Consider the following 25,456-nt stretch of genomic DNA (forward strand, 5'->3'; position numbering starts at 1 on the left):
TTTTTATTTAACTGTTTAGTTACGTACAGACAGGTCTATAACTTTCTCAATTTACCTGAGATGTCTGAGCCAAGGAAATTGCAGGTTTATGAAAATATGGATGTATGCTTTTTGCACATTTTCCTAATGTGTCTCTTTTTAAGTGAGGGAAATGTGTGGAAAATGAGACCGCTAGATGGTCTTCGGATCAGGGTCACAAGTCTCATGTAAACTAAGGCCCAGTATGGTCAATAATAGCCTGAGCAGTAGAAGTGTTCTCGAAGAAGAAACGTTGTATTTTGAATATTCTTTCCTATCTTTTTTTGCATTGATTCCTTTTCTCACCACCCTTGAAATCACCTTGAGTTTATCTTCCTCTCCTGATTTCTCGTAGCTGACATCACACACTTGGCATTTATTTACATTCTGCTTTTTATGGATTTCTATTTGTGTTCTTCATTTCATCTAATTGAGTGATTATTAACAAGGTATTGGAGACTAGACTAATCATAAGACAAGATGGTAAATGCAGGTCATATTTATTTAAATATTCTTTGCATAAAGCTAAGGAGGTGCTCTTTGCATATAAAGCAAGAATATGATAATTATAAGTGCCTTCTCTAGTTATGACAAGTCAGGTTAGGTAGGATCTATTCTTAATACTTACAGCACAATGTTGTGAGATGATCTCTGAGAGCCAGAGCCCTAAGTTCTACTGTGTGACCTTGGGCAAGTTATTTAACCTCTCTGAATCTCTAATTATTTCTATCTAAAATGATGAGTTGAATTCAAGATCCTTTTAGGATAAAAAATTTTTGCCTTTACTTTGAATTATTTTTTGTAGTTTAAAGTAAAAGAACAACATTTATTTTTAAAAGGTTATTTCTAAAACAGTTCTATAATTTAGAAATTTTATCTAAATCAGGTCTTCTTCTCATTTAAGTTTAAAATTGAGAGCTTCACCCATTCCTGAGTAATGAATATATACATATGATATATGCCTTCTGGTTTATACAAATATCTACTTAATTCACAGTCTTTATGGTGATGGGACATCTTGAATTTTCTGTGATTGCCCCAATTTAAAAAAACTCTGTGGTGTTTCCATATAAATAATTTTACATCCAAGTACATTCATATACCTCACTTCATTTTAATTCAGAAAATGTGGCCAGTGAATACATAGTGACCTTGCCCATATTTTAATTATGTAAAATGTGTTGGTTATTTGGTCATTGATCAATAAGAGCTTATTTCCCAATTTCTGGCTCTGTTGCCGAAAGCAGGATTGACTGGTCAATTCCAGCTCCCTTTTCCTCAATTGGCATTTTCCCAAATGATTCCTGAGTCACCTCTAGAGGCATAATCTGAGGCAGTATGGGTTACAGCCCCATCACAACTTCTCTATGTGTGCAGGTGCCATGGGGCCCTCCCTCTGCACCACACTTCATGGGAAGGTGTGAAGATGTGACCCACCTCTGCCATCGATCTCAAAGGAGAGGAGAGCCGTGTGAGGTCTGGGCTAGAAGAGTGTTTTACATTTTGCTTTGGCATGGCTTGTCTGTTCCAGATAAGCACAAGAACATCTTCAGAATTCTGGAGTGTATTTGGAACACAAAGGAAAAAACCCAAATCTGTTTAAAATTCAGCAGAGTGCCTCAGAAGCATAAGAGTTCAGGCAAGTTACCACTTGTCAATACTTTTTACATAATAGAAACAGCTTTGGGCTTCCCTGGTGGCACAGTGGTTGAGAGTCTGCCTGCCAATGCAGAGGACACGGGTTCGTGCCCCGGTCCGGGAGGATCCCACATGCCGCGGAGCGGCAGGGCCCGTGAGCCATGGTCGCTGAGCCTGCGTGTCCGGAGCCTGCGCTCCGCAGTGGGAGAGGCCACAACAGTGAGAGGCCAAAAATTAAAAAAAAAAAAAGAACGTTCATAGAAACAGCTTTATTGTTTGTTCTGATTATATAAATAAAACTTTTTCTTTGAAAAAGATTGAAACACACATAAAATTACAGAGAATAAAATAAAAATCATGTGGAAGCCCACCACCATAAGATATCTAATTAACACTTTTGTAAACTTACACATACTTCTCTTTATACATGCAGATAATTTTATAGGAATGGGATGTAATAAATGCTGTTTATTGTGAAGGCTTTAAAAAAGTTACTTCCATCCCTAGTCATTGCCCTTGTACATCCTCCCCCTCAAATAAAGGAAGTATTATTAACTGCCAGGTACATATCTTTTGTATACTTTTATCTATATAGATACATAGTCATATATAACCACATATAATCATATATATCTATGCATATATAATAGCATGTGGGATAATATTATACTTTTTCACTCAATAATATGTCATAGAAACCCCAAACGGAATAATATTATACCTTTTTTGGCTCATTAATGTTCCCTAGAAACCCCTTCAAGTTAACTGATGTAGCTCTAATTCATTATTTGTCATTAGATATCTGAATATCCCACAACATAAATGTCTCATAATCTATTAAAAATATTCCTGTTCATGAGGATTCACTTTCAGTTTTCTGCCACTCCAAGATCATAATTTTGTTTCAGCTCAAGCTCATAATTTTTTGATGAACTAAAATCTGTAATGCTGACTACAAGTCTCTAAATTTCACTTTTTCACTTTCTAATCCTGATTTTTTTTTTTGGTCAGTTATCAACTTGCTGTCATGGTTGTTTAGAAAGTCAACATATTATTTAGGTTCCTTTTGGAATTCTCATCTAGATACATGAAGGGGTATGTGCCTTCTTTCTGTAATTCTGTAATAAAAGAGGTAGTGAGCTCTTTTACTGAGACCTTCTCAATATGGTGGTCAGATCATGTTTCCAGCCTCAGGATCTACACACAAATCATTCCGTTGGGAAACTGTTGCTGAAGCAGAAAGGTTCTGGGCAGCTGACGTGGCATCACGCTTTACAGTGTCTGCCAGTTGTGAGTAACAGCAGGCTGTCATGTTGGGATATAGCCGAAGCAGCAGCAGCAACTCCTGATTTAGGGGCAAAAGATGTAAGTACTTATTTTCACCATTAACCAATTAACCTAAACCAAACTCAAACTGAAGAATACTGAGGGAATACAATTCCCACCAGAGACCCTTCTACCAGATTCATTTGAGAAACATTTTGTCTTAACCAGAGTAGAAAGTTTCAAGCCAGCACATGGTTTTCAGCAAAAGGAAGAAACTCACAGGGTCTTGCTTGAAAAAAACAAACAAACAAACAAACTTCAACTGTGGCTAATGCCACTTTCAAGTCCTAACTCCTTGGAGTACCTGCATACTCTGGCAGGGGCTGTCCCCTGTGGGATAGAGTGCATTGCTAATGTGCAAAAGGACATGTGATTTCAACTTATATAAAAATCTTAGGCAGGTTTGGTTATAGGAAGATGAAAGGAGGCTTAGCAGTTACAGTGTTTGGGGGAGAGGAGAGAGCCTGTTAAATATTTTAAGGTGGATTCAAGCTGGTTAAAGCTGACTTAGAGGCAATGGTGGAAACTTCTGTTCTCGAGGTATATAGATGACTAGGGGCATGGTGCCTGCCAACCCAATGACAAATGAAGCCCTGGCACGGATCCTTAGGTTGAGCTGCTGTTCCCAAGGCTCCCACCCTGGAAATCATGTCTTCAGTGTCTGGTATTTTCAGAGTTTCTAAACCATGTGTTTAGGGGTTGGTGATTTTTTTTTTTTCTTTCTGTTGAGACCTTTTACTCTGATGCTCAGCTCTTCATAAAACCTCACAAAGACCAACAGTGGTCCACCCTGAGTGTGGTTAACTTACTAACAGATATTTTTGATTGTTACCTCTATACTGGGGACACCTAAGTGAACAAGATGGAAGGGGTCCCTGGCCCAGTGGAGTTTGCTGCCCAGAAAGAAAAACAGATGTTATGAGAGGAGGGATGAACAGTGGATGGGGAGTCAGGAGACCTGGATTTGGGTCCTGGCATTGATCCCATTAACCATATGGCACTCTGGGCTTCAGTTTATGTGCTATAAAATGAATGGGTGGGAAGGATAACCCCATCAGTAATTGATTCCTCATCTAGTGTGAGTTTTTCCCTTGCTGAACAGCTTTTTACATAGCACTGAATTTGCTCCACATCCAATTTGGGAACGGGTGTTTTATTTATAAAATAGATCTCACATGTCACCCACCAGGCTCTATCAAATGGTGATTTTTCTATAACAGAAACTTGAAGGATCCTTCCTGGACGGGCCCACATATGATATGATATTAATAGGAGGAAAGATTGTATCTGAGAAAGATGTCTTAAAGGTAGCAGTTTCACACAGACTCACCTTAAATATCTATTTTCAAATGGTTATGGATGAGAACAGGTACTTTTCCAACTGCTGCTGATTTTTGAGGAGCAAAGACACAAGAGCCTGACACTAAGAAAAATGAAATTTCTTAAAATAAGTGTGACCCACAGGCTACAGCTTCAGAGGAATTAAACTGAGTCAAACATAAGCCAGACTGTGGTTTCCAATAGAATAGAAAATACAAAAAAAAAAAAAGAAAAGAAAAATAATAGAAAATACCCACCACTGGGGACTGTGTGATACATCCTCAGCTTCCTGAAACCCAGCAAAATCAGCTCAGTCAATTTTAGCTTTGGAAACTGTGGGTGTCTCATTAACATGTTTTAATAGAATGAAGGAAAAGTCAATTTCTTTAGCATAATTAGTATGTATATTTTTTCTATCAGCCTTGCCTAGCCTAGCTCACAAAATTATCCACATGGGCATTCATACATTCCTTGCTGCCTCCCTCCCTTCTCAATGGCAAAAGTGTACTTTTTGACCCCTGAGTAATCTCTTCTCTTGGGCTATGAGCTCCATCCCCCTTGGCCTTCTCTCTTTTTCGTGTGTGTGTGCAAAAAAATTGTTTTTTAAATTTGTTTATTTTTTTGGCCACACCACAGGGCATGGCCTGTGGGATCTTAGTTCCCCTGACCAGGGATCAAACTCGTGCCCCTTGCAGTGGAAGCGTGGAGTCTTAACCACTGGACCACCAGGGAAGTCCCCGCCCACCACATCCATCACTCATGTCTCTTATTCTCCCATCTCTTTAGTTTCTCCTCTACACTGTCTTTCCACCATAGGTAAAAACATGTTCAAGTGTCTCCCATTTTATACCAACCAACCAACCAACCAGCCAGTGAACAACCACTCATGGTCCCTCTCTACTGTCAAGTTCTTATGTAACTTGATCTCTTACTGTTTTTGTTCTCTTTACTCTTCCTCTGTTTTGACCCCTTGGCTTCCTTGATGCTGTTATGACTCTACCTTCTTAGTCTTCATGAACTTCTCATTCTCTGCATTTTAGCCTTAATTATTATTAGTTTTTTAAAATTTTGAAGCCTGTGCTATCCCTTGCCAATCTCATTCATATCCATGATTTTAATTGTGACTTGTGTGCTGATAACATGTAAATCAAAGCACATACAAATCTTCAGGAAAGAAGCAACGTATAAACAAATGAACACCACCCACCACATGTGTGTCCCTGCAGACTTTTGTCAGGAGCTCCTGACTCATATTCACTGCCTGAGACACCCTTAAGTATATTGTCCTGCGGACAGCAGTTCAACTTGCTATGGTCCACCCAGAACTTACATTTCCTCAGAATATGTGCTTCTTCCAGTAAAATGCACTTCAATCTTGATCAGGGACATCGCCATCTACCATCACAAGGCCAGAGCTGTGTAAATACAGTGAACCTCTAGATCCCATCACAAGGCCAGAGCTGTGTAAATACAGTGAACCTCTAGATCCCATTTATTCTGCTTCCTTGTTTTCTCTTGAATCCGACACCTACCTCCTGCTCGCTTTTCCCCTTCCACCAGTGCTTTAGTTAAGTTTGCATTGACTTTAAAACGGAGGATGGTGGTGACTGCCTCTTAAGGCTCACCCTGCCCGCAGTCTGGCACTCCCCAAGCTGTTCTCTACATTGTGACTTGTCTGGTTTTCTAAAATACCAACTTAATGATGTCACTTCTGCTTTGGGTCTTTTAGAAGCCGCTTGAAGTCTTCAGCAAAAATCCAAGGCCTTCACCATTCAGTGCCAGTTTGGCCATCTGGCCTCCTTTCTCCCGCTCCCCTGAAAGGGCATTATCTTCCAGACTGATTGAATATGGTGGGTCATCAGAGCTTGTCCAGCTGGGCCTCCCCTCCATGCCTTTGAACTTACTGATTGCTCTTCTGGAACCGCCCCCATGCCTCAGTTCACTTGACTAAGTCCTAATTATCTAACAAGGTTTAATGAGCGTTTTCCCCCCTAGGAGGATTTGCTTGAGTTGGCTGCCCTTCTGTGATCATATAATAATCTATGTAACATTTATCACTTTTAGTGATAATTTATTTGCCTTTCCAGTTGATGGTGAAAACCTAAACAACAAATTATGTCCTTTATTTCTGTGTCCCTAATGTCTACAACAGCATGAGGCACATAGTATTTATTCAAGAAACTATTAGTGGGTGAATGAATGGGGGACAGATGGCTGCCTCCAGCTCCAGGTTGATATTCTATCACTTCAGTCAACCCAATGGGAAGCACACTTCTTTCCCAGTAGTTCAAGTATAAGTTCTGGGAGCATGCTTCTTGGACATGTCCCTGGACATCTGCTAACTGCCAAATTAATCACTTTGGCCAGGGAGCTGCAGGACTCTTACTGTCAGGTATGAATTTTGCGTCCATTCATAGAACAAGGGGTGGGGTCAGTCACATACATGCTGTATAAACTGAGAGGGGGCAGGGAAGCTCATCAAAGGAAAACTAATGATTTATTACCAGAAGCTGGAGGATAGGATGCAGGGCAGGCAGAAATAGCACATGTTTGCCACACTGTGTGCAAACAGTCTGGGTACTGGGGACAGCTGGGGCTACACTCTGCTCTACTTGCTGGCGGAGGCAGCTAGGACAGTCTCTTCAGTCTCAGCCCTCATCACTTCTGTCTTTATCCATTCAAGCTGCTATGACATGGTACCATAGACTGGCTGGCTTATAAACAACAGAAATTTGTTTCTCACAGTTTTGGAGACTGGCAAGTCTAAGATCAAGGTGCTGGCAGACTGGGTGTCTGGTGAGGGCCTGCTTCCTGGTTCATAGACGACCATCTTCTCACTGTGTCTTCACATGGAAGGAGGGGCACGGGATTTCTCTGGGGTCTCTTTTATAAGGGCACTAATCCCATTCATGAGGATTCTGCCTTCATGACCTAATCACCCCCCGAAGTCTCCACAAATACCATCAGATTGGGGATTAGGTTTCAACATACAAATTTTGGGAGGACACAAATATTCAGTCTATAGTAATTTTTTTTGCATTCTAGGCTCCAACTACACTGAATATAAAACCCACTGATGATGTGCTGAGTGCACAGGCCCTCCTTCACCTCTGAGCCCTTATCATATCCATCCTCTTGCTGGGATCACCTTCTCTCGTGCTCTCCCTTCCCTCCTTCCAGGCTAATGAACTCATATCCTTCAGGTCTCCCTTGAGACATCTTTCCTTGCTGGAAAGCCTTCTCTGACTAGGTTTGGCAACTCTGCTGTGTGTTTCATCTGTTTCTTACTGCCATCCTCTTAGCACTGATTATTGGTGTTGCCTGTTACTTTGTCTGCAGTAAACTAACTCCAAGAGGATAAGGAACAATCTCACCTTGGGCACTTCCTGTGGCCTGCACTTAACACCTAAGACAATGCTTGGCACATAGTAGGCACTCAATAAATACATGATGAGTGAAGTACTCAGTTTCTCACCCATTTCTTGGTTATTAAATAGGAACCAGGATTCTTTTGGTTTCCTTCTACATAGTCCTGGGGCTTAGCAGCTTTTTTTTTTTTCTTCAAAGAAGAGTGAGTCTTGTAGTATTTCTTTCTTTTTTTAAAAAAATATTTATTTAATTAATTAATCTCTATTTGGTTGTGCTGGGTCTTAGTTGTTTCAGGAGGGCTCCTTAGTTGCGGCTTGACGGCTCCTTAGTGGTGGCATGCATGTGGGATCTAGTTCCCTGACCAGGGATCAAACCTGGTCCCCCTGCATTGAGAGCATGGAGTCTTAACCACTGCACCACCAGGGAAGTTCCCTTAGCAGCTTTTTTAGGGAGACTGTGGAGAGCCAGCTCATACAGGAGAAAATATTCTTATTACAATAAATAATAAATTAATATTTGTCCAAAATATTATTTATTGAATGAAGGAAATCATTTGAAAAATTCTCCCAGGGGCAAGGCTATATACCCCAGTCAGATTCATTCAGTGGCCTCATCCATCCAATGAACGACGTTTGGACCAGCACTAAGACGTGGTGTCATAGTGTCACGATGTCGTGGAGCATAGAAAGTATCGCATCTTTAGTGAAAAAGGAAGTATTCTTAGGAGGCTTGTACAGAAATGTCACAGAAACAATGTTGGGAAAGGCAGTAAGTATTTACTCAGCATGCAGAGACTCTATAATATTCACTTATGGGCTGCTCCCAGAAAATAATGAACTTTGGCCATCTCCCTTGTGATGACTGCAGATATTTATGCTTAGAAAAGAAACTTCTCCATCAGCTTGTCGTGCCCTTCAGCGTCCTCCAGAAACTGAAGTTGGAGCTTTGTTTTTTGGCATCATAAGTGGCTCCTATGGAAATTGCCCTGATGTGCTAAATTCAGCAATAGAGCAGCACTCCTGGGGATCTTGGCTATATCCGCAGTCACTTATTCCAGGCTGAGAGAACAAGAATGTGAGTGCCACTAAAATACGTGTGTGCACTCACGCTGTGCACACACGGGCTATTTCTGTACGCGGAATATCAGGCAGAGGAGTAGGACCAGCAAAGTGATATGCGCCTTTACTGACTGACAAATGGGGCAAGGAGGAAATACAGAAATTAAGCTTTGAGTTTCTGTTTTTATGAACATATATATTCCTATTTATATGTCAAATTGAATGAACCTATTTACAGTGACTGATAGCTTTGAAGATTATGGAATAGATTTTGAAATAATTGCATTTTTGTATTAAATATATCACATGGCTATTACTAACCAGTATGTTTTTCTGAACAAAGCTTTGACTAGAAGTCCTGTAATTGATTTTCCTCCAATTGATGACTGATACTGGCACTGCGTGAGTTTAGTGAAAGCCCTTACCCTTTCTGGTCTCACTTTCATTGCTCTCTAAATGGACAAACTCTGTTGTTACCACTGGGTAATGTAAATAAAGAGCCAAGGCTGCCCACCACTGGGGAAGACAAGCTATGAATGCAGTGGATTATGATGATGAGAGAGAAGGCAGGAGAAAAATTAAAAACAATAACCTAAGATTAGATTCTAAGTCAGTAATAAAGAATAGCTAAGACAAAAATTAAATATGAACAGCTATGATAAAAGCACATAAGAACATATACCCTGAATAGCCCAGAAGGGAACTCTCCTGCTATGTTCTTTTACACAACAACACTGGCGACAAGCACGTGGTGAACACTTCCTACGTGCAGACGTGACCAGCACTTGGTGAACACTTCCTATGTGCAGGCTCTGTGCCACGTGCTTTTCCTAGCTCGTGCATTCATCTAGAATCAAATATTCATTGCACACCTCCTACATGCCGTGAACAGTACTTTGTCTCATTTATCCCACAACAACCTTCTGAAGATATCCATTATTATACAATCCCTTAACAAATAAGAACACTTAGCCTGAGAGGTTAAGGAACCTGCTTGAAGTCTCACAGCTAGTCAGGGGAGGCTCTGGGACTCATCCAATTTGGACTGCAAAACCTGAGCTCCTAACCCTTACTTATACTGTACCACACTCATGAGCTTTGCATACAGTTTAGATTGTTACCCCTTTAACAGCAGGTAAGGAACCCAGAAGAGGAAGAGGCAAAGAGATTTATTGCAAACCTCTATTTAACAGGCACTTTGGTGTTTTTCCATGTAACATTTCATTTCATCCACATCACGGCCCTGTGGCGTACTTTTTAGACTGCATTTTAAAGAGGAGGAGACTGGGGCTCATAGAGACTGAATGATGGTTTTACAAAGGCACATGGCTGGGAAATGGCGGTGTTAAAACTAAATCCAGGTTTCAATTCCTGTTTCCTTTCCCCTGGGCCTTTGCGACTCTTCAAAATGATTGAGGAAAGGAAGTTGTACAAGGAAACATAAACGGAATTGGGACTATGTAACCTGGAGAGGAGAAGGAGGCTGAGTGGCATGACGTTTTCCCCTATTCAAAGAGTTTAAATGGGTCTGAGTCATGCATGTGTGTTACCATCAAGGAAGAGTATCTTGACTCTAAAATATTGGGGTGTGTTTCTATTAGGAGTCTGATAATGTACCTTAACTGGAGACCAAACGCTTCCTGTCCCAGCTAAACTGGGAGAGTCACTGGCCTCCTGGGTACCCTGTAGAATCTTATATAATAGAGGATTTTTATCCAGCAGTGGAGAGCTTGGAGTGCTACAGGTCTGTAAATCAAAGAGCTGTATGCCTTGGCCTGAGTTTCCCTGGCTTAGACACTGCTTCACCTGCAGGGATGGATTCCTTCCAGAGATTTTTTTCCAGGTCATCAGTTACATATCTGAATGTCTGCTCTTGTTCGGAATGTGTCTCTCAAACATTTCCATCAAATGGCAGGGAGTGATTCCTGGGGGTGCAGGGGATGTATATGTGAATGTGTGTGTGTGTGTGTGTGTGTGTGTGTGCATGCGTGGTGTGTACCTGTCCGTTGCAAGTACAAAAATTTTTTGAAGTTTCTCATCGTTGTAAAAATTAATACAAATTTGAATTTTATTCCATAATATTCAATAGTACAATATTTGTGTTTGTTAAAAATTAAAATATTTTAAATAGCTTATAAAATAAAATTAGTGCTGATCCTGTGACATCCTGCACTGTCCCTGGGGCTACAATAGTCCAGAGTGAGAAGCATAGGACTGCATTTCCATGACGTTTCTAATTCTGATGTTTTTACGTTAACCCATTCTTTTTTGTCGTATGTAGTTATGAGACATAGTTTCTCAATTTTCCCTTGATCTCATGGTTCAGTGGGGACTCTGGGTTAAATGTGAAGGAGGAGTTGTGGATTTCAGAGCAGTAATGGATAATCAATTAATTCCTGACTGATGACTTGTACAGAACGCTTCCTAAGCACTTTGTAGCATTTTCAGGGAAATGGTAACAGTTAACATTTATTGAGCATTTACTATATGTCAGGTAGTTTGTAGTTTTTTAACCTAATTTTACTCTTAAACAATAACTCTCTGAGAAAAGTTCTATTATTGTCATCCCCATTTTATAGAGGAAGAAAAGGAGATACAGAATAACTTGCTCAACTTCTTGCAGCCGGCAGACAGTGGGGCTGAGATTCACCCTCAGGTAGCCTTATTCTTCTTCCTTCCTATTGGCTTTGCGGCCTCGGAGGACACTCCCAGCATTTATAGCCTTTTATTTCATTTAGCAGGTGCATGAGTCACCTTTGCCTGATGGAGCTTGATGTGGGGTTAAAAGTCACAGCAGCATCCAACTGCCACCCCACTCATCCTGGTTCAGGGGGCATCAATAAAATGGGAGGGGCAAAGAGCGGAGAAAGTGAGGCCCCCTCTGCCAACCCAGGGCTGATAAGGAAGAATGGAGGCCTTTGTCTTCATGAGTGGTACCCTCCTTCTCTAGCACCTGGCAGCAGAGGCGGATTCGGGGGGTCAGGTGTGCAGGCAGCCACAGGGGTGCCATTTAAAGGACCCCTTTTGTCAGGGCTCACATACAGAGTTCCTTGGTCCTGTAGGAAATCAATAAAGTAACCAAACCTTCACTTCTAGGACTGTGGTGAGAGCAACATTCCCAGGATTGGCATGAGTAGCTTGTGATGCCTGTGCCAGGCTAATTGTCTCTGGCCCTTAGACCATGTTTTCCTGGCACTCGTCCTTCCTGATAATGGAACTGCTGACAGGCACATGCTGCTCTGCCTCTCGCCTGCCACCCAGCTTACCGGAAGGAAGGGGTTGAAGCCTTGGTGGCCAATCCCTGGCCAAGGCCATGAGCTTCGGATCTCCAAGGCTGGCTTCAGGGTCTGGCTTTGCTGGAGTCAAGAGGCTGCTCGACGCTAAACCTTCCCCAGGTCTCCTTCCTGGAGTCACAGCTATGAGATGCTGGCTGACTGAAAAGCATCTCAGTGTATCAGATATTTTTGGAAAGGCGGGTATAGGCATTATCCTGTCAGTCCCACTTCAACTAAGGTTTTTTAGTTTGAATTGTGATTGAATGTTTTTCTTTCACTGTCCTATTGGAGAGGGTCTCTTAAGTATTTCTAGGGACCTCAGTTTAACAAGGTATGCAGAGAATTTGTGTTTCTGTCTCAGTTATGACCCACGTGGCATACCTTTAACCACTCTCTGGTCAGTCCGCTTAACTCACTGCCTCAACATTCCCTTTTACTTTCTCTAGGAACTCCCTGTTAGAGTTTAATTCTATACTCAGGCTGTAAAAACTACTGGATACGATCTGCAGTAAGGCTGTTGCTGCTATAAATTTCAGATGTCCATTCATTTATAAATAAAATCTTTATTGCGCTCTTATCACACACTGGGCACCGTCTAGGCACTGTTGTCATAGCCTGGACCAAACACAGATGCTCAATGTCCCCATGGAGTTTCAAATCTGTCTAAGGGTCCCATAACAGCTGCACTTCCTGCCTACTTGTTCCTCTGAGGACATGTTCCTGGTTAAAGCCCACTCCCAGTTTCCACACGGGCCAATCCAAACATTCATCACGTTTCTCAGGTCTCTCTCAAAATGCTCACCCTGATCTCTAGCAGTCTACCCCACAGAGAGGTCTCAGTATCCAGTCCCTTTTTGTACAAACTTGCCTCCATCCATGCCCGTCTTCACCCCCTTTATCTCTTTCTCGGAGGAAGAGATGCCCTTCCTCTTAGCTAGGCTTAACTTTTGCTCCTATGCTCTGGGTCCAATGTGATCAGCCTCTTTTGAGATTTATTCCTCCAGTAATTGTATTTGCTTTCTGTATCTCCAATCTCCGTATGAATCAGCATGTAACTCCCTTTCATCTTGTCCACCCTAAACCAATTCTTCAATCCCAAGTGCCTCATAGTAGTCCCGGCTATCGTCCCCTTTTCTTCACATCCAGGCTTCTCGAAAGAGTAATTCTACTTGCTTTCTCCTTTTCCTTACTTTCCATTCGCTGTGTAAGTGATTTCTGTGTCTAATTCCTCACTCCCTTGACCATAGTTCTACTGAGATTGTTCATGTTATGATCATCAAACCTCCTCGGTGGTTAACCCAGTGTGTGGAGAACACTTTCACTGTTGCCTCTCTCAGTATTTCTCCTATTGTCAGTATTGTTGACCACGCTCCCATTTCTGAAGCCATCACCTCCCCTGCCTTCTAGGACACCATCCTCTCCTGGCTTTCTGCCCACCTTCCGGCACTTCACTGATGTCTTTCACAGGCTCCTCTTTCTGTGTCCAGCTCTTCAATGTTGCTCTTCCTCAGAACTTCTCCCTAGGACTTCTCTTCTAACTTCAAGCTTTTCCTAGGCAATACTACCCATACCTGTGGCTTCAATCACCACGTCTCTCTCCTTAGACCCCTTTCTTAAGCTCTACACTCTTACAACTGACTTCTCACTGACCACACTTACCTCTGTCCACAGGCCCCTCACAATTAGCACGTTCAGAGCTGAAGTTGTCATCTTCTCCCACCAAACTGGCTCCTCTTCCAAGATTATTATCCCAAAAGGGGGCAGTGTGGTCCTGTCTTTATAGCCTGAAAACTTGAGATTGTCCTTGACTTTTCCTTCTCCTTCATTTTCTACATTCAACAGAGTGTCAATTCATGTTGATTCTACTTTATATTCATATATCTGTTCCTTCTCTTCCAACCTCTTTGCAGTTGCTCTAGTTGAGGTATTCATTGGTCTTGCCTGTTTGTGGGGTAACCTTGAACAGCACATCTCCCTGTTTCTAGTTTTGCACATGCCCCCGTGCTTCCTCCTATTTGAAAAAGTAGTGATTATACCCATTAGAATAATGATTGCGTTGCATATTGATTGCGTATTTGAATTTCTACTGCTCCACTGGACTGAAAGCTAGGGCAAGGATTATATGCCGTTTATCTCAGTATCCCCAGTGCAAGTGACAATGCTGGGCATATAATGGGTGTTCAAAAAACAGTTGCTTAGTGAATAAATGACTTCCAGAGTCGTCTTTCCAGAAGAGCAGACTGAGCACAATCGATCAATCTTGGATGCTTTGGGGAGTCACTGCTCCATTTTAGCAACATGAGTGCAATTAGTTACTGATATGACAACACCATATTTGGATATAGTATTTTTTTTTTTTTTTTGCGGTACGCGGGCCTCTCACTGTTGTGGCCTCTCCCGTTGCGGAGCACAGGCTCCGGACGCCCAACCGCTCCGCGGCATGTGGGATCTTCCCGGACCGGGGCACGAACCCGCGTCCCCTGCATCGGCAGGCGGACTCTTAACCACTGCGCCACCAGGGAAGCCCTGGATATAGTATTTTTTGTTGCTCCTATTTTTCATCCTTTAATTGGGAAATATTAAAAAGAATATCCAGTGTGGATAAGAATGTTCAGAAAGTTCTTCTCACGTAGAGAATAGACTTGAGGACATGGGGAAGGGGAAGGGTAAGCTGGGATGAAGTGAGAGAGTAGCATTGACATATATACTCTACCAAATGTAAAATAGATAGCTAGTGGGAAGCAGCCACATAGCACAGGGAGATCAGCTCGGTGCTTTGTGACCACCTAGAGGGGTGGGATAGGGAGGGTGGGAGGGAGACTCAAGTGGGAGGGGATATGGGGATTTATGGATACATATAGCTGATTCACTTTGTTATACAGCAGAAACTAACACAACATTGTAAAACAATTATACTCCAATAAAGATGTTTAAAAAAAAAATTAAAAAAAAGGAAAGGTATTCTCATGCATTGCTGGTGTGGGTGTAAATTGCTATAATATTCTTAGAAAGAAATTTATAAAAATTAACAAAAATATAACCTCTGACCCAGGAATCTTGCTTTGGATATAGTATTAATCAAAAATAATGCTAGTTGATTTTGTCTTTTAAAATAATGTAAGTTTATTGTAGAAAAGTTAGAAAATATGGACAAACAAGAAGAGAAAAATAAAATCACCTGCAATCCCATTACCCAGACAGATAATTACTGTTCATCTGTTGACATAGGGCCTCTCAGTTTGTTTCCTAAATTTTTACTTTTAGTAAAGAAATGGGGTCAAGCCTGGGGCATGTCTCAGCTGCTGAGCTGTCCCTTGCAAGAATCAACAGTCATTAAATCATAGTGCTCACGGACTCGTGGCAAACCTGACCTAGATCTAGGTGGGTGTTCACATCTATCAGCACTATTCTGGTGGGAAGAGATTAGCAGCATCATTAGCAGTGATGATGCTTTCGTTAGATAGATGTCAAACTAGGGTAGTTATTCCTGGTTGAAGCAAGATCCTCTTAGTGGTCTGACATTTGGAAAGGGTGGCAGGGACTGGGAAAGGAAATTCACAACCATTAGCAACTGGCCAGGGCTCCAATTCCAATGGATAGTTGGAATGCAGAGCAGCAATCAGGCAAGAGGACAGGACACTTGGGGAAGAGATAATGTGAAGCCTATAACTGTTCTAGCATGTGGGAGCCTGTGGGATCATGCCAGGACACTGCAGCCAGGACTTGAGGTGACAAGACCAATTTTAGCCCAACTCCTGTTGGGGATGAGCTGCTAATGTATTCTCAAACTGAGTGAATTTTGTTAGGAATCAGGAAGACTTGAGTTGCCAGGTTGAAAGACTTAGTAACTGTTGATATATGGGGCTGGGGAAGGCAGGGACTGGTAAATCCCAAACTTTTGGAGTGGTGAGATCCCACGCGATCTATTTCATTCCATGACCCATATAACTGTGGTATACCATATGTCTATATAAAATAATTAAAACTAATTAAAATTAATTTTGGTTGGTGAGTGTTTGAAGAGTTTCATAATAACACTTGAGATAATTAGGGACGCTTTGGGATGTCACAAAAGGAGCATTTGGAATAACTGAGCTAGATGTTTAAACCAGAGACATGCAATGAAGGCTTGTAAAAGAATGACAATTCTGTGGTTGAAAGAACACTGGAATAGGAGTTAGGAGTTTGGAGTTGTAATCATTATGCCGATAAACTGATTATTGAAAAACAACAACAACCTGGCTTTGTAGCACTTGCCAATTTCTGTGGTGTAAATACTCTCACTGGGGTGGATTTCAAATGATCAATGGTCTTAACTACTGGCTCACACAATTCCTGAATATTTAATTATCAGCTCTTGTAAGCCCAATGCAAGACAGGTCCAATACAATGTAATCAATATAATCTTAACTGAGTTTCTAGTTAGCTTTGTGACATTGGGTAAATCACTTAATCTCTCTGGATCTTAGTTTTATTACCAACAAAGTGAAGTTGCTAAAATAACCTGTAAGGTATCTTCCAAAGTCAACATTTCAGTAATGTAGCTGGTGTTATAGGGCAGGACTAACGTCATGTTATAAGCCAGAAGAGTTACATCAGATTTTTCTGAATGTTATTGTGAGATATTGGGACAGATAATTTGATATCTGAGTCTGTGTCATAATCAACCATGTTCTGACTCCTGCTGTCAATGTGTGTGTCCTTCTCCAGTACCTCTTCCCAGGAGGATTAAAAATGGCAGTGCAGCCATTAGTGAGTCAAACCTCACCAGTGGGGTAAGAAACCATGACCCAGAGTCAGAGAATTCTACACTCAGTTGTCAGGTCCTAGGAGTCAGTTGTAGGGCCGTGACAAAGTCTTATAGCTCCGGTACCTTACCCTATCTGACCATGAGACCAACAGTGGCGGTCTTCCCTGGACTAATAACAACATGAGAAGTTAATTTGCTCGAAGCTTTTTAGAACCAAGGGCTGTGTCCTTCATGTCTATGTGTGTCAAATCCTGATACATAATAAGGACTCAGTGTTTGTTGAAAGAAAGAATAAACGATTTGAGCCTTTTTAGAGCAAATTCTGAGTTTTATTTATATTTACCCCAGCTTTATTTAGATATAATTGACATATAACATATAAGTTTAAGGTGTACAGCATGATGATTTGCTGACTTTTAAAATATTAATTCAAAAGTGGACATGAGCTACTCTGTACTTACCTAAAGAAATGTATTTTTCAAACAAAGAAATTACTTTCTTGTAATAGAAAACTTCTCAGTGCCTTCAGTTCAATATTGGGAATTTAAATTTGCCTTCCATCTAGATAGCACAACTGATGCACAACCAGAATCCAATGAAGAGAAACATGAATGAGAAAAACCCAAACTGGTCATTTACTACCCACCAGGGAGTACTCTGCCTGCCTCAACCAGTAGAATTCGCTCATCTCTTTTGAAAGGAACAGATAATACTTATTTAAAGAGCATACATCATTATATATCATGTGCCACCTTGCCAACATTTACAGGCATACCTCGTTTTATATCACTTCACTTTACTGTGTGTTTTACAAACTGAAGGTTTGTGGCAACCCTGCGTCAAACAAGTCTGTCGGTGCCGTTTTTCCAATAACGCTTGCTTTGTGTCTCTGCGTCACATTTCGGTATTTATTACAATATTTAAAACTTTTTCATTATTATTACATTTGTTTTGGTGATCTGTGATCCGTGATCTTTGCTGTTATTATTGTAATTGTTTTGGCATTTTTTTTTGCAACAAAATGTTTTAAAATTAAGGTACATTGTTTTTTAGACATAATGCTATTGCACACTTTAATAGACTACAGTACAGTGTAGACGTAACTTTTATACGCCCTGGGAAACCAGCACATTCGTGTGACTCGCTTTGTTGCAGTGGTCTGGAACTGAACTGGCAATATCTCTGAGGTTTGCCTGTACTCCTCACGATGACCCTTATAAGCTAAGTACTGTTATTCCCCTTTTAGAGAAGAAGCTGAGAGGCTGAGCAATAGAGCCACTCGTGGCCGAGCCAGGAGTTCACAGCCCATAGGCCACGCTCTTCTCCCCGGGTCAGGCTGCCTCAAGGCTTTCTGCACTTCCTCTCCCTCGGGTCTCTGCTCCTTGTTTGCTGTGGGGGTCTGGATGCTTTGTCACATGTCACATGTGAGTGAACCTGGCTCAGCCTACGACCAGGCAAACAGAAGCAGCAGCCTCTGACAGGGTTGTGAACAAATACTCCAAGCCGGGTCTGGCCGACTGGGGGAGCTGCGCTGTACTTTGCCCTCGTGAATCGACTCCATGGAGGCCGTGGCAAAGGTAGCTGACAGGCTGTAGATCTGAGGGCCAGGTAAGTCTTGGTAGATGTGGCACCTGGACTTTGACAGTGTCCAGGAGGAGAGCAGACACTCCTGGAGCTGCGCTGAGGGAAGGTGGTGGAGAGCCGTCAGAGCAGGTGTGTGGGAATGCTAGTGCCCTTGCTTGCTTTGTCTTGGCTGTACTTGCTGTGCTGTCGAATTAGGAAAGGCAATACTGACCTTAGTGGGACCAGGGAAGGTCATTTACGTGATGTGTGAGTATGACTTGTCACCGTAGATGTAATGCCTTCATTTGGAGAATCTTAGGTGCTTTTCATTTGGGGTCCTTAATTGTAACCTGAGGTCTAACCTGCTGGAGTTGATATCTTGGCAACGAAAATCAATTGTAGTTGACTTTGGCAAAGGGACTGGGTATTGTGCCTTTGCAGTCGGAGGAGGGCTGTCTAGTGAAAATATCTGGGAACAAGGTGGAAGAAGCTTTCTTCTTGTTGAAATTCCTTGTGTCCAAATGCTATCAAGTTCCGTGGGCCTTCAGGAAAAACCCATTTAGCCTTTCACCGTGTCCGGGGCATTTGGCCTTTGCTGGGATTTGCTGGAAAAGGCTCTCATCGCACCTGACTTTTTCAAGCAAGTGGGCTGACACGGGAAGGAAGGTGCAGGTTTTCCTGAGCTGGATTGCTCTCGAGGTGGAAGGCACTTCTGTGCTTTGTTCTTCTGGTATGTTCTGCTTACAGCTCTCGGCTCATAGCTGTGGACCCTGGCTCCGCCGCGTTCGAGCAGTGTGACGTCTTGATTTCAACACACATCCTTTGACCTTTTGTTCTGATATTCATTTTTATATTGGGCTGGGAGTTTCAGGAGTGGGAGCAAGTTGACTGGATCCGATCAGAACTTTTCAACGTAAAATAGTTCCCAAGGGAGAAGAAACACGGGGTGTGACTGAGCTGTGTATTCTGACACGAGAGACTCCTGAGCAGCAGTAAGGTGTGATGTGTGCTTTTTCTTTGGGGGCAGCTGGACACGGGTGCTGCTCTGTGATACAAGCAGAGAAGCTTGGAATGTATCTTGTCTTCTGGAGCTATTTCCCATTTTGAAGCATAAGTGGGGAAAATCAGTTTGATGCTGGGGAGACTTCCAGGTTTTAAAATCTCCAGACATGGCTCTATAGTTTGTCAGGGAAGCAATCCCAAACTTGCGTCTCATCGCCTCCCCTGGAGCAGGGGCAGGAATGGCCAGATTATAGGGCCTAGTTCTTCTAAGACTTCAAGGATTCAGAAAATATGTCTCTTGAGGTCACTTTAAGCTCCTTTTTATTTAGGAAATGTCTTCAGCTGCTCACACTACCCTAATCTTTATCTCTGATAACACTAACTGCTATTTATTGAACAATTACTATATACCAGCCAGAGTGTAAGGATCTCTGACTCTGACAGTGACCCTGTCAGCTCATTATGGTCCTCATTTTATGAGTAAGGAAATTAAGGCTTGAAAAATTTAACTAGCTAATAAGTGGCAGAGTTAGGATTTGAACTGTGGTCTAGCTCTGTCTAAGGCCCACTCTATTTCTATGACAGCATACGGCCTCCATAGTAAATGTTGAATAAACATTTACTGGTGGAATATGTGAACACACATGTATTTTTAAATTTTTATTTTATTTTTGGCTGTGTTGGGTCTTCGTTGCTGCGCGCGAGCTTTCTCTAGTTGTGGCGATCAGGGGCTACTCTTCGTTGTGGTGTGTGGGCTTCTCATTACGGTGGCTTCTCTTGTTGCAGAGTACAGTCTGTAGGTGCACGGGCTTCAGTAGTTGCAGCACGCGCGCTCAGTAGCTGTGGTGCATGAGCTTAGTTGCTCCACGGCATGTGGGATCTTCCCGGACCAGGGATCGAACACATGTCCCCTGCCTTGGCAGACAGATTCTTAACCACTGTGCCACCAGGGAAGTCCAGCACACATGTATTTAATTGGGATACTTTGATAGTGTTTTGGAGCTTCATCTATTACTGTTCTCTCTCCCATGCCTCCCACATCTATTGTTGCTCCAAATATACTTTTTAATTTTTATAGCAACATCAGTATAGTTGTCTAGCCTGTTATTTATTTCAAATATCTCCTTAAGATTTTTTTCAGCTATCTCTGTATCAGTGCCTGTGTGGTTTGTTTTAGATAGAAGATTTTGAGGACTGTAGGTGCTTCTTTCACAAAACCTAATTAACCTTCATGTTTGGATATAGGCCTAAAATGATGATAATTTTTTTCTTTCTGTTTTGTCTGTAGGAAGATAAAATAACTACACAACTGACTCAAAACACGAGAGAAATTCAGAAGGTCAGGGATGAAGCCTTGGGTTCCCCAGTGGCCGCCTCAGCCAGAGGGGAGGCCCCCAGCACCATCAAGGGATCCAGACCGAGGGCTTCAGAGAGATAGATACTATCGGCCTATTCGTCACTCTTGGCACAATGGAGAGAGGGTCCAACAAGAACAAGACATGGGCAGGAGCCCCCAACCACAGCAGGACCCTGGGGCAGACCACCAGCAGCCTCACTACGCGTCCAGGCCTGGGGAATGGCATCCGCCTGTGTCCAGGGATGACTATTATAAAGGTGGTTATCCCAGTCAGTTGTATTCAAGGTATGGGTTTAGAGCTGGAATTGACCCAGCTCTCCTAAATGCTTACAAACAGATTGCTCTTTTCCTTGTTCCTTTTCCTTTTATTTCTCCTCTTTTTCTTCTTTTTCCTTCTCCACCCTACTACACTGACTTAGCTATACCCTTTCCTCTCCCAAATTGGATTTTGGTGACTGAAAATATAATATTTTCCTTTCTTTATCCCCTAGGGGAGCTTCTTAAAGAAGCCATCACAATGTGATTGGGTGATGCGGGGAGAGAGTAGAAAGAATGATGAAATTCAAGACAGCAGATGAGACCCTCTTACTCTGGGATCACAAAAGGCAATGTTTGTAGACTCTGGAAAAGCTTTTCCTATGGACCTCTATAAAAAGTTCCTTATCCTCTTTGGAAGACTCTGACCCAGGGTTAGCACTGACCCACCAGCACCAAGAAGAGCCCTAGTGCCTAGAACATCACCTAGAGTGTGATGGGTACAGAAATAAACAATGTATTGAGTGAATGAATGGGAACTTAAAAAAAAATCAGAGAAAGCAAATACAAGCTTGTAGGCTCCAAATTCAGAATGAAGAGGTCTCAGTGAGGTAATTCTAGGAGAATCTGGAGAATCTGGAGTTCCTCCTCCTGGACTTCATATTTAATGTTGCAAGCCATCTATTTTCTACTTTAACTTTTTCAGGTGGGGTGATGTTTTCCTGCCTCCAGATTTAGGGTTGAAATTATGACAATTATTGTAAAGAATTCTGCCCCTATGAAATAGTAAAGAATTATTAATTGATAAAGATACTAACAACATGATGTTCCTTTGTTGAATTCACGAAGGAAGGTATGTTAAGGACAGAGGCAATAAAAGCAATCAGATTTAAGATGGTCCAACTTGACTTTTTCATCTCATTGCCATCTATAATATGCATGGGAATTGCAGTGGTATGTGAGGCACTTACACAGTCTTCTTGGGAAGGGGTTTCCTAAGGTGATGTCAGAGCAGGGTTTTCTCAGATAATATTATGTGTTGTTGGTTGTGTGTGTATTGGAGGAGCAAGAGGGACCATGGGGAGGGAGAATGAGACACTTGGCTACGGTTTTGCTATAAAAATTGCAGCCTTGTTCTGACACAACGGTCCTACTCCTGCTCTGATTCTGGATTTTTTGGTTATGGGATCCAGAATGAACCGTGGCTTTAGAGCAGATTCTAGACAGGGGTCACAATTCTGTCCTCTGAAGTTGTTTTGTTTGTCAAGTCCTCCGTTGGTTTTTCTCTTTACCATGCTCATCCTTGAATGACTGGTCTTCTTTGTGATCCTTTAGGCCGGGCATTGAGGATCTCTATCAAAGCTATCACTCTCCAGCCCTAAGGGAAGAATATGCTTATGGAAGTTATTACTACCATGGACACCCGCAGCAGCTGCGGGAAGAAGGAGGTACGGAATAATCTCCAAGAAGCCTTTGGGATGGTGCAGCTGGTCGGATAGGGCAGAGGGCAAAGGGACCGTGCTCGGAGCCTCACCCTGGGCCTCCTGCTGGGCTGAGGTAGAGCCCCAGCCTCACCTGCGTCTTGCTTGGCCAGATGAGGCCACAGCAATGACACTACTGCTAAATGTCTTGAGAAGAAGAGATAGAAAAGAGTCATTTTTCTTTGTACGTGTAGATGACGGCACTGACACTGTTACTACATTACTAGTATTATGGGTAGTTTGTACTTCATCCATATTTTTCTTCTAAGATTATAGTCTCTGACCAAGTAACAGTGAAGCCAGTTCTTAACAGTGAAGTCATCAAGTGTGTGGCTGGGCTGTAATGAGTCTGACCATCATTTACCCTGAGGGAGGCAGATATGTACAAAAAAAGAATTTAAACCTTACACCAATAGTAAGGCTTTAGGTAGGTACTAAAGGCATCTTCTGACCTGCTAGCAAAGAGAAACCTGTTTCAACGTTGAAAACACAAACATCTGTGCACACACATAAGATCCCCATTGTATAGAGCTGTGCTCATTGGTTCAGAGAGATGCATCTTATGGACTTTCACTGTTGGCTTTTACTTATCAACTTTACTTTACTCAATGTGGCAAATATGGTCAGCCCTCCGAATCTGCGGGTCTGCCTCTAACTGATGATTGAAAATATTCGAAGAAAAGAAAATTCCAAAAAGCAAAACTTGAATTTGCTGCTTGTAGGCAACTATTTCCCTGAGCACCTACATTGTATTTGCAACTATTTACATAGCATTTACATTGTATTAGGCATTATAATTCATCTAGAGATGATTTAAAGTATATGGAGGATGTGCATAGGCTATATGCAAACACTACACCATTTTATATGAGGGACTTGAACTTCCCCAGGTCCTGAAACCAATCCCCGCCATGGATATGGAGGGATGATTGTATGTTTTTATACCTGCTGTGCTCCAGTAACTCAGCTTCATGGCTTGCTAGTGTCTTTCTGAACTTTTAGGAATAGGAAGTGACCTGTCTTTATTTTGTTTTTTTCTGAGGGTGCAGTGGCAAGGCAAGGGAGTCCTTATATCTCGCATGAAGATTATCGAGATCAAAAGTACCTGAATGAACACCAACATGAAAACCAGAATAGTCCGTTTGGAACAAATAGTGAGACCCAGTTCCAGTAAGTGTGAAAGGAGAGGCCGGTTCAACATGATTCAGCCAAACGCAGGCTATGTTAGGCAAACCTTATGTCATCTGGTGCTGGTCCCTCATCTTCAGAAGCCCGTCTGCTTTTGTTCTGGCCACAGGGGTGTGAGAGTAGCCTGGGTTGGCTGGGACCAGCTGTTCTCATGGACACTAGGAGGAGGGATTCTTAATTCTGAGAGGTGGTTCCCAAAACCTGTGAGATTACTTGAGGTCCATCTTAGAGGAGGGCCTTAATTCTATGTTGGCCTCGGAACAGATGTGGCCTTGCAGAAGTTCTCCTGATTGGGTCCTGCCTGGGGCTGGGGTGCTTCTTCTCTGCCCCCTCCTGTGCCCTGAGAATGGGCTCTCCCGTGGGATAAGGTGAGCAGGGAACAGCATTTTGTTCAAGCACCTCTCTGGTGCCCTTAGACCTGATGCCTTAACCCTGCCTGGAACTCACCAGCCCAGCTGCTCTGATTTAACTTATTCCAGGACGTCAGGCCACAGAGACTGAGCCTCCTCTGCAGGGTTTGGGGCCACTTCTAGTAACTGTACTATGAACCCCAGGAGCTCCTGTTTTTCTGGTCCAATAGACTGAGGCGGAGAAATGGAGGACAAGGCTTTTCCCTGCGACACACAGGCCAACCCGACACCTGCCCACGCTTTGCAGCAGAACAGCCTCCAGCAGAGAGCAGCTCAGCCTTGCTGGCCTGCCCTGGACCCCCTCTCACCTGCTCCTGTCATTTTGCCGCAGATCTAAGCGTTGGAACCCTTATAAAGACAGTCCTGCTTCTAACTCTGGACAGGAGAGGCCTGGGGACTTATTTGTGGAGAGTCCGCTAACTGGGGCCCAGAAAAACAAGGTAACCTGAAGTGACATGGGGCTGGTGGTCTGTGACAGTGAATCACACCTGCCCTCGTCAGTAGGGGCAGAGCAGGGCCCCGTGGGGCGGGGTCCCCAGTGGCCAGCAGTCTGAGGGGTCCCATTCCTCCCCAATTGGCAGAGCCTCTACCCACCTCTTCCTTTCCCTGCTCCCTGTTTCAGTCTTCTGGATCTGGGGCCCTGATCTGGCCCTTTTGCATTTTTTTTGCCAAGTTGGCTGGATCGGGAAATGTCACCCAAGTCACTCCAAGGTAGGAAAGAGAAGAGGCTGTCACCGGTATCCCAGTGGATTAGCAATTCAGTTTACCCAGGAAGTGGGAAGTTGCTAGAATCTTTTAATTCAGGTCTGAAAAGCAGAACTTTTCTTGACTCTTCCATCTCTCTTTTCTAAAATCTTACTGTGTGTACCAGCTGGGTTACAAAATGGAGCTCTTGAATTTTTTTTACAATAAACTTTAAATTTTGGAATAATTTTAGATTTATGGAAAAGTTACAAACATACTACAGAGAAAAACTCTTCATTTTTGACAGTCTTGTATTAATTTTGTATCCCTGATGAGATTTGTATGATTTGTGGGGCCAGTTTCTTCTGTACACCTGATGCTTCACAGAGCGGGGCACCTATTATGACTAACAGTAACAACAACACAGTAACAGCAGCCATACACACGTACAGCACTTTACAGTGTGGACAAAGAGCTTTTGTATCCATTGTTTGCATCCATTGTTTTACAGTCCTCAGGATGTAAATTCCGTGAATTTCTTGTACACCTGTATCCTTAGGGAAAGCATAGCACCTGGAGCATAGTAAGTGCTCATTAAACAGTTGGTGAATGAATGCAAGAGTAAGTACTTGAACTATATAGGGTAGGTATGATTATCTACATTGCAGATAAAGGTCCTGAGCTCAGCGAGTCTAAGTCACTTGTTCAAGTTCACAGCACTTGGTATTGACAAAGCTGGGATTGAATTCACCCTCCCTGACC

At 42.6% G+C, this 25,456-nt stretch overlaps 1 protein-coding gene across 1 annotated transcript in view; it reads left to right on the forward strand.

Annotated features, from left to right (window-relative positions):
• The window catches only part of SEC16B (SEC16 homolog B, endoplasmic reticulum export factor), a 94,336-nt gene that overhangs the window by 36,106 nt on the left and 32,774 nt on the right, over nucleotides 1-25,456 (forward strand). The window contains exons 2-5 of the mRNA XM_060295925.1: nucleotides 20,608-20,961; nucleotides 22,267-22,379; nucleotides 23,462-23,582; nucleotides 24,342-24,450. Of these exons, the coding sequence (XP_060151908.1) occupies nucleotides 20,666-20,961; nucleotides 22,267-22,379; nucleotides 23,462-23,582; nucleotides 24,342-24,450 (639 nt within the window). The 5' untranslated portion in view covers nucleotides 20,608-20,665. The remainder of the gene's footprint in view (nucleotides 1-20,607; nucleotides 20,962-22,266; nucleotides 22,380-23,461; nucleotides 23,583-24,341; nucleotides 24,451-25,456) is intronic.

This window comes from Globicephala melas, chromosome 1 (assembly GCF_963455315.2).
Source record: "Globicephala melas chromosome 1, mGloMel1.2, whole genome shotgun sequence".
Lineage (NCBI taxonomy): Eukaryota > Metazoa > Chordata > Mammalia > Artiodactyla > Delphinidae > Globicephala > Globicephala melas.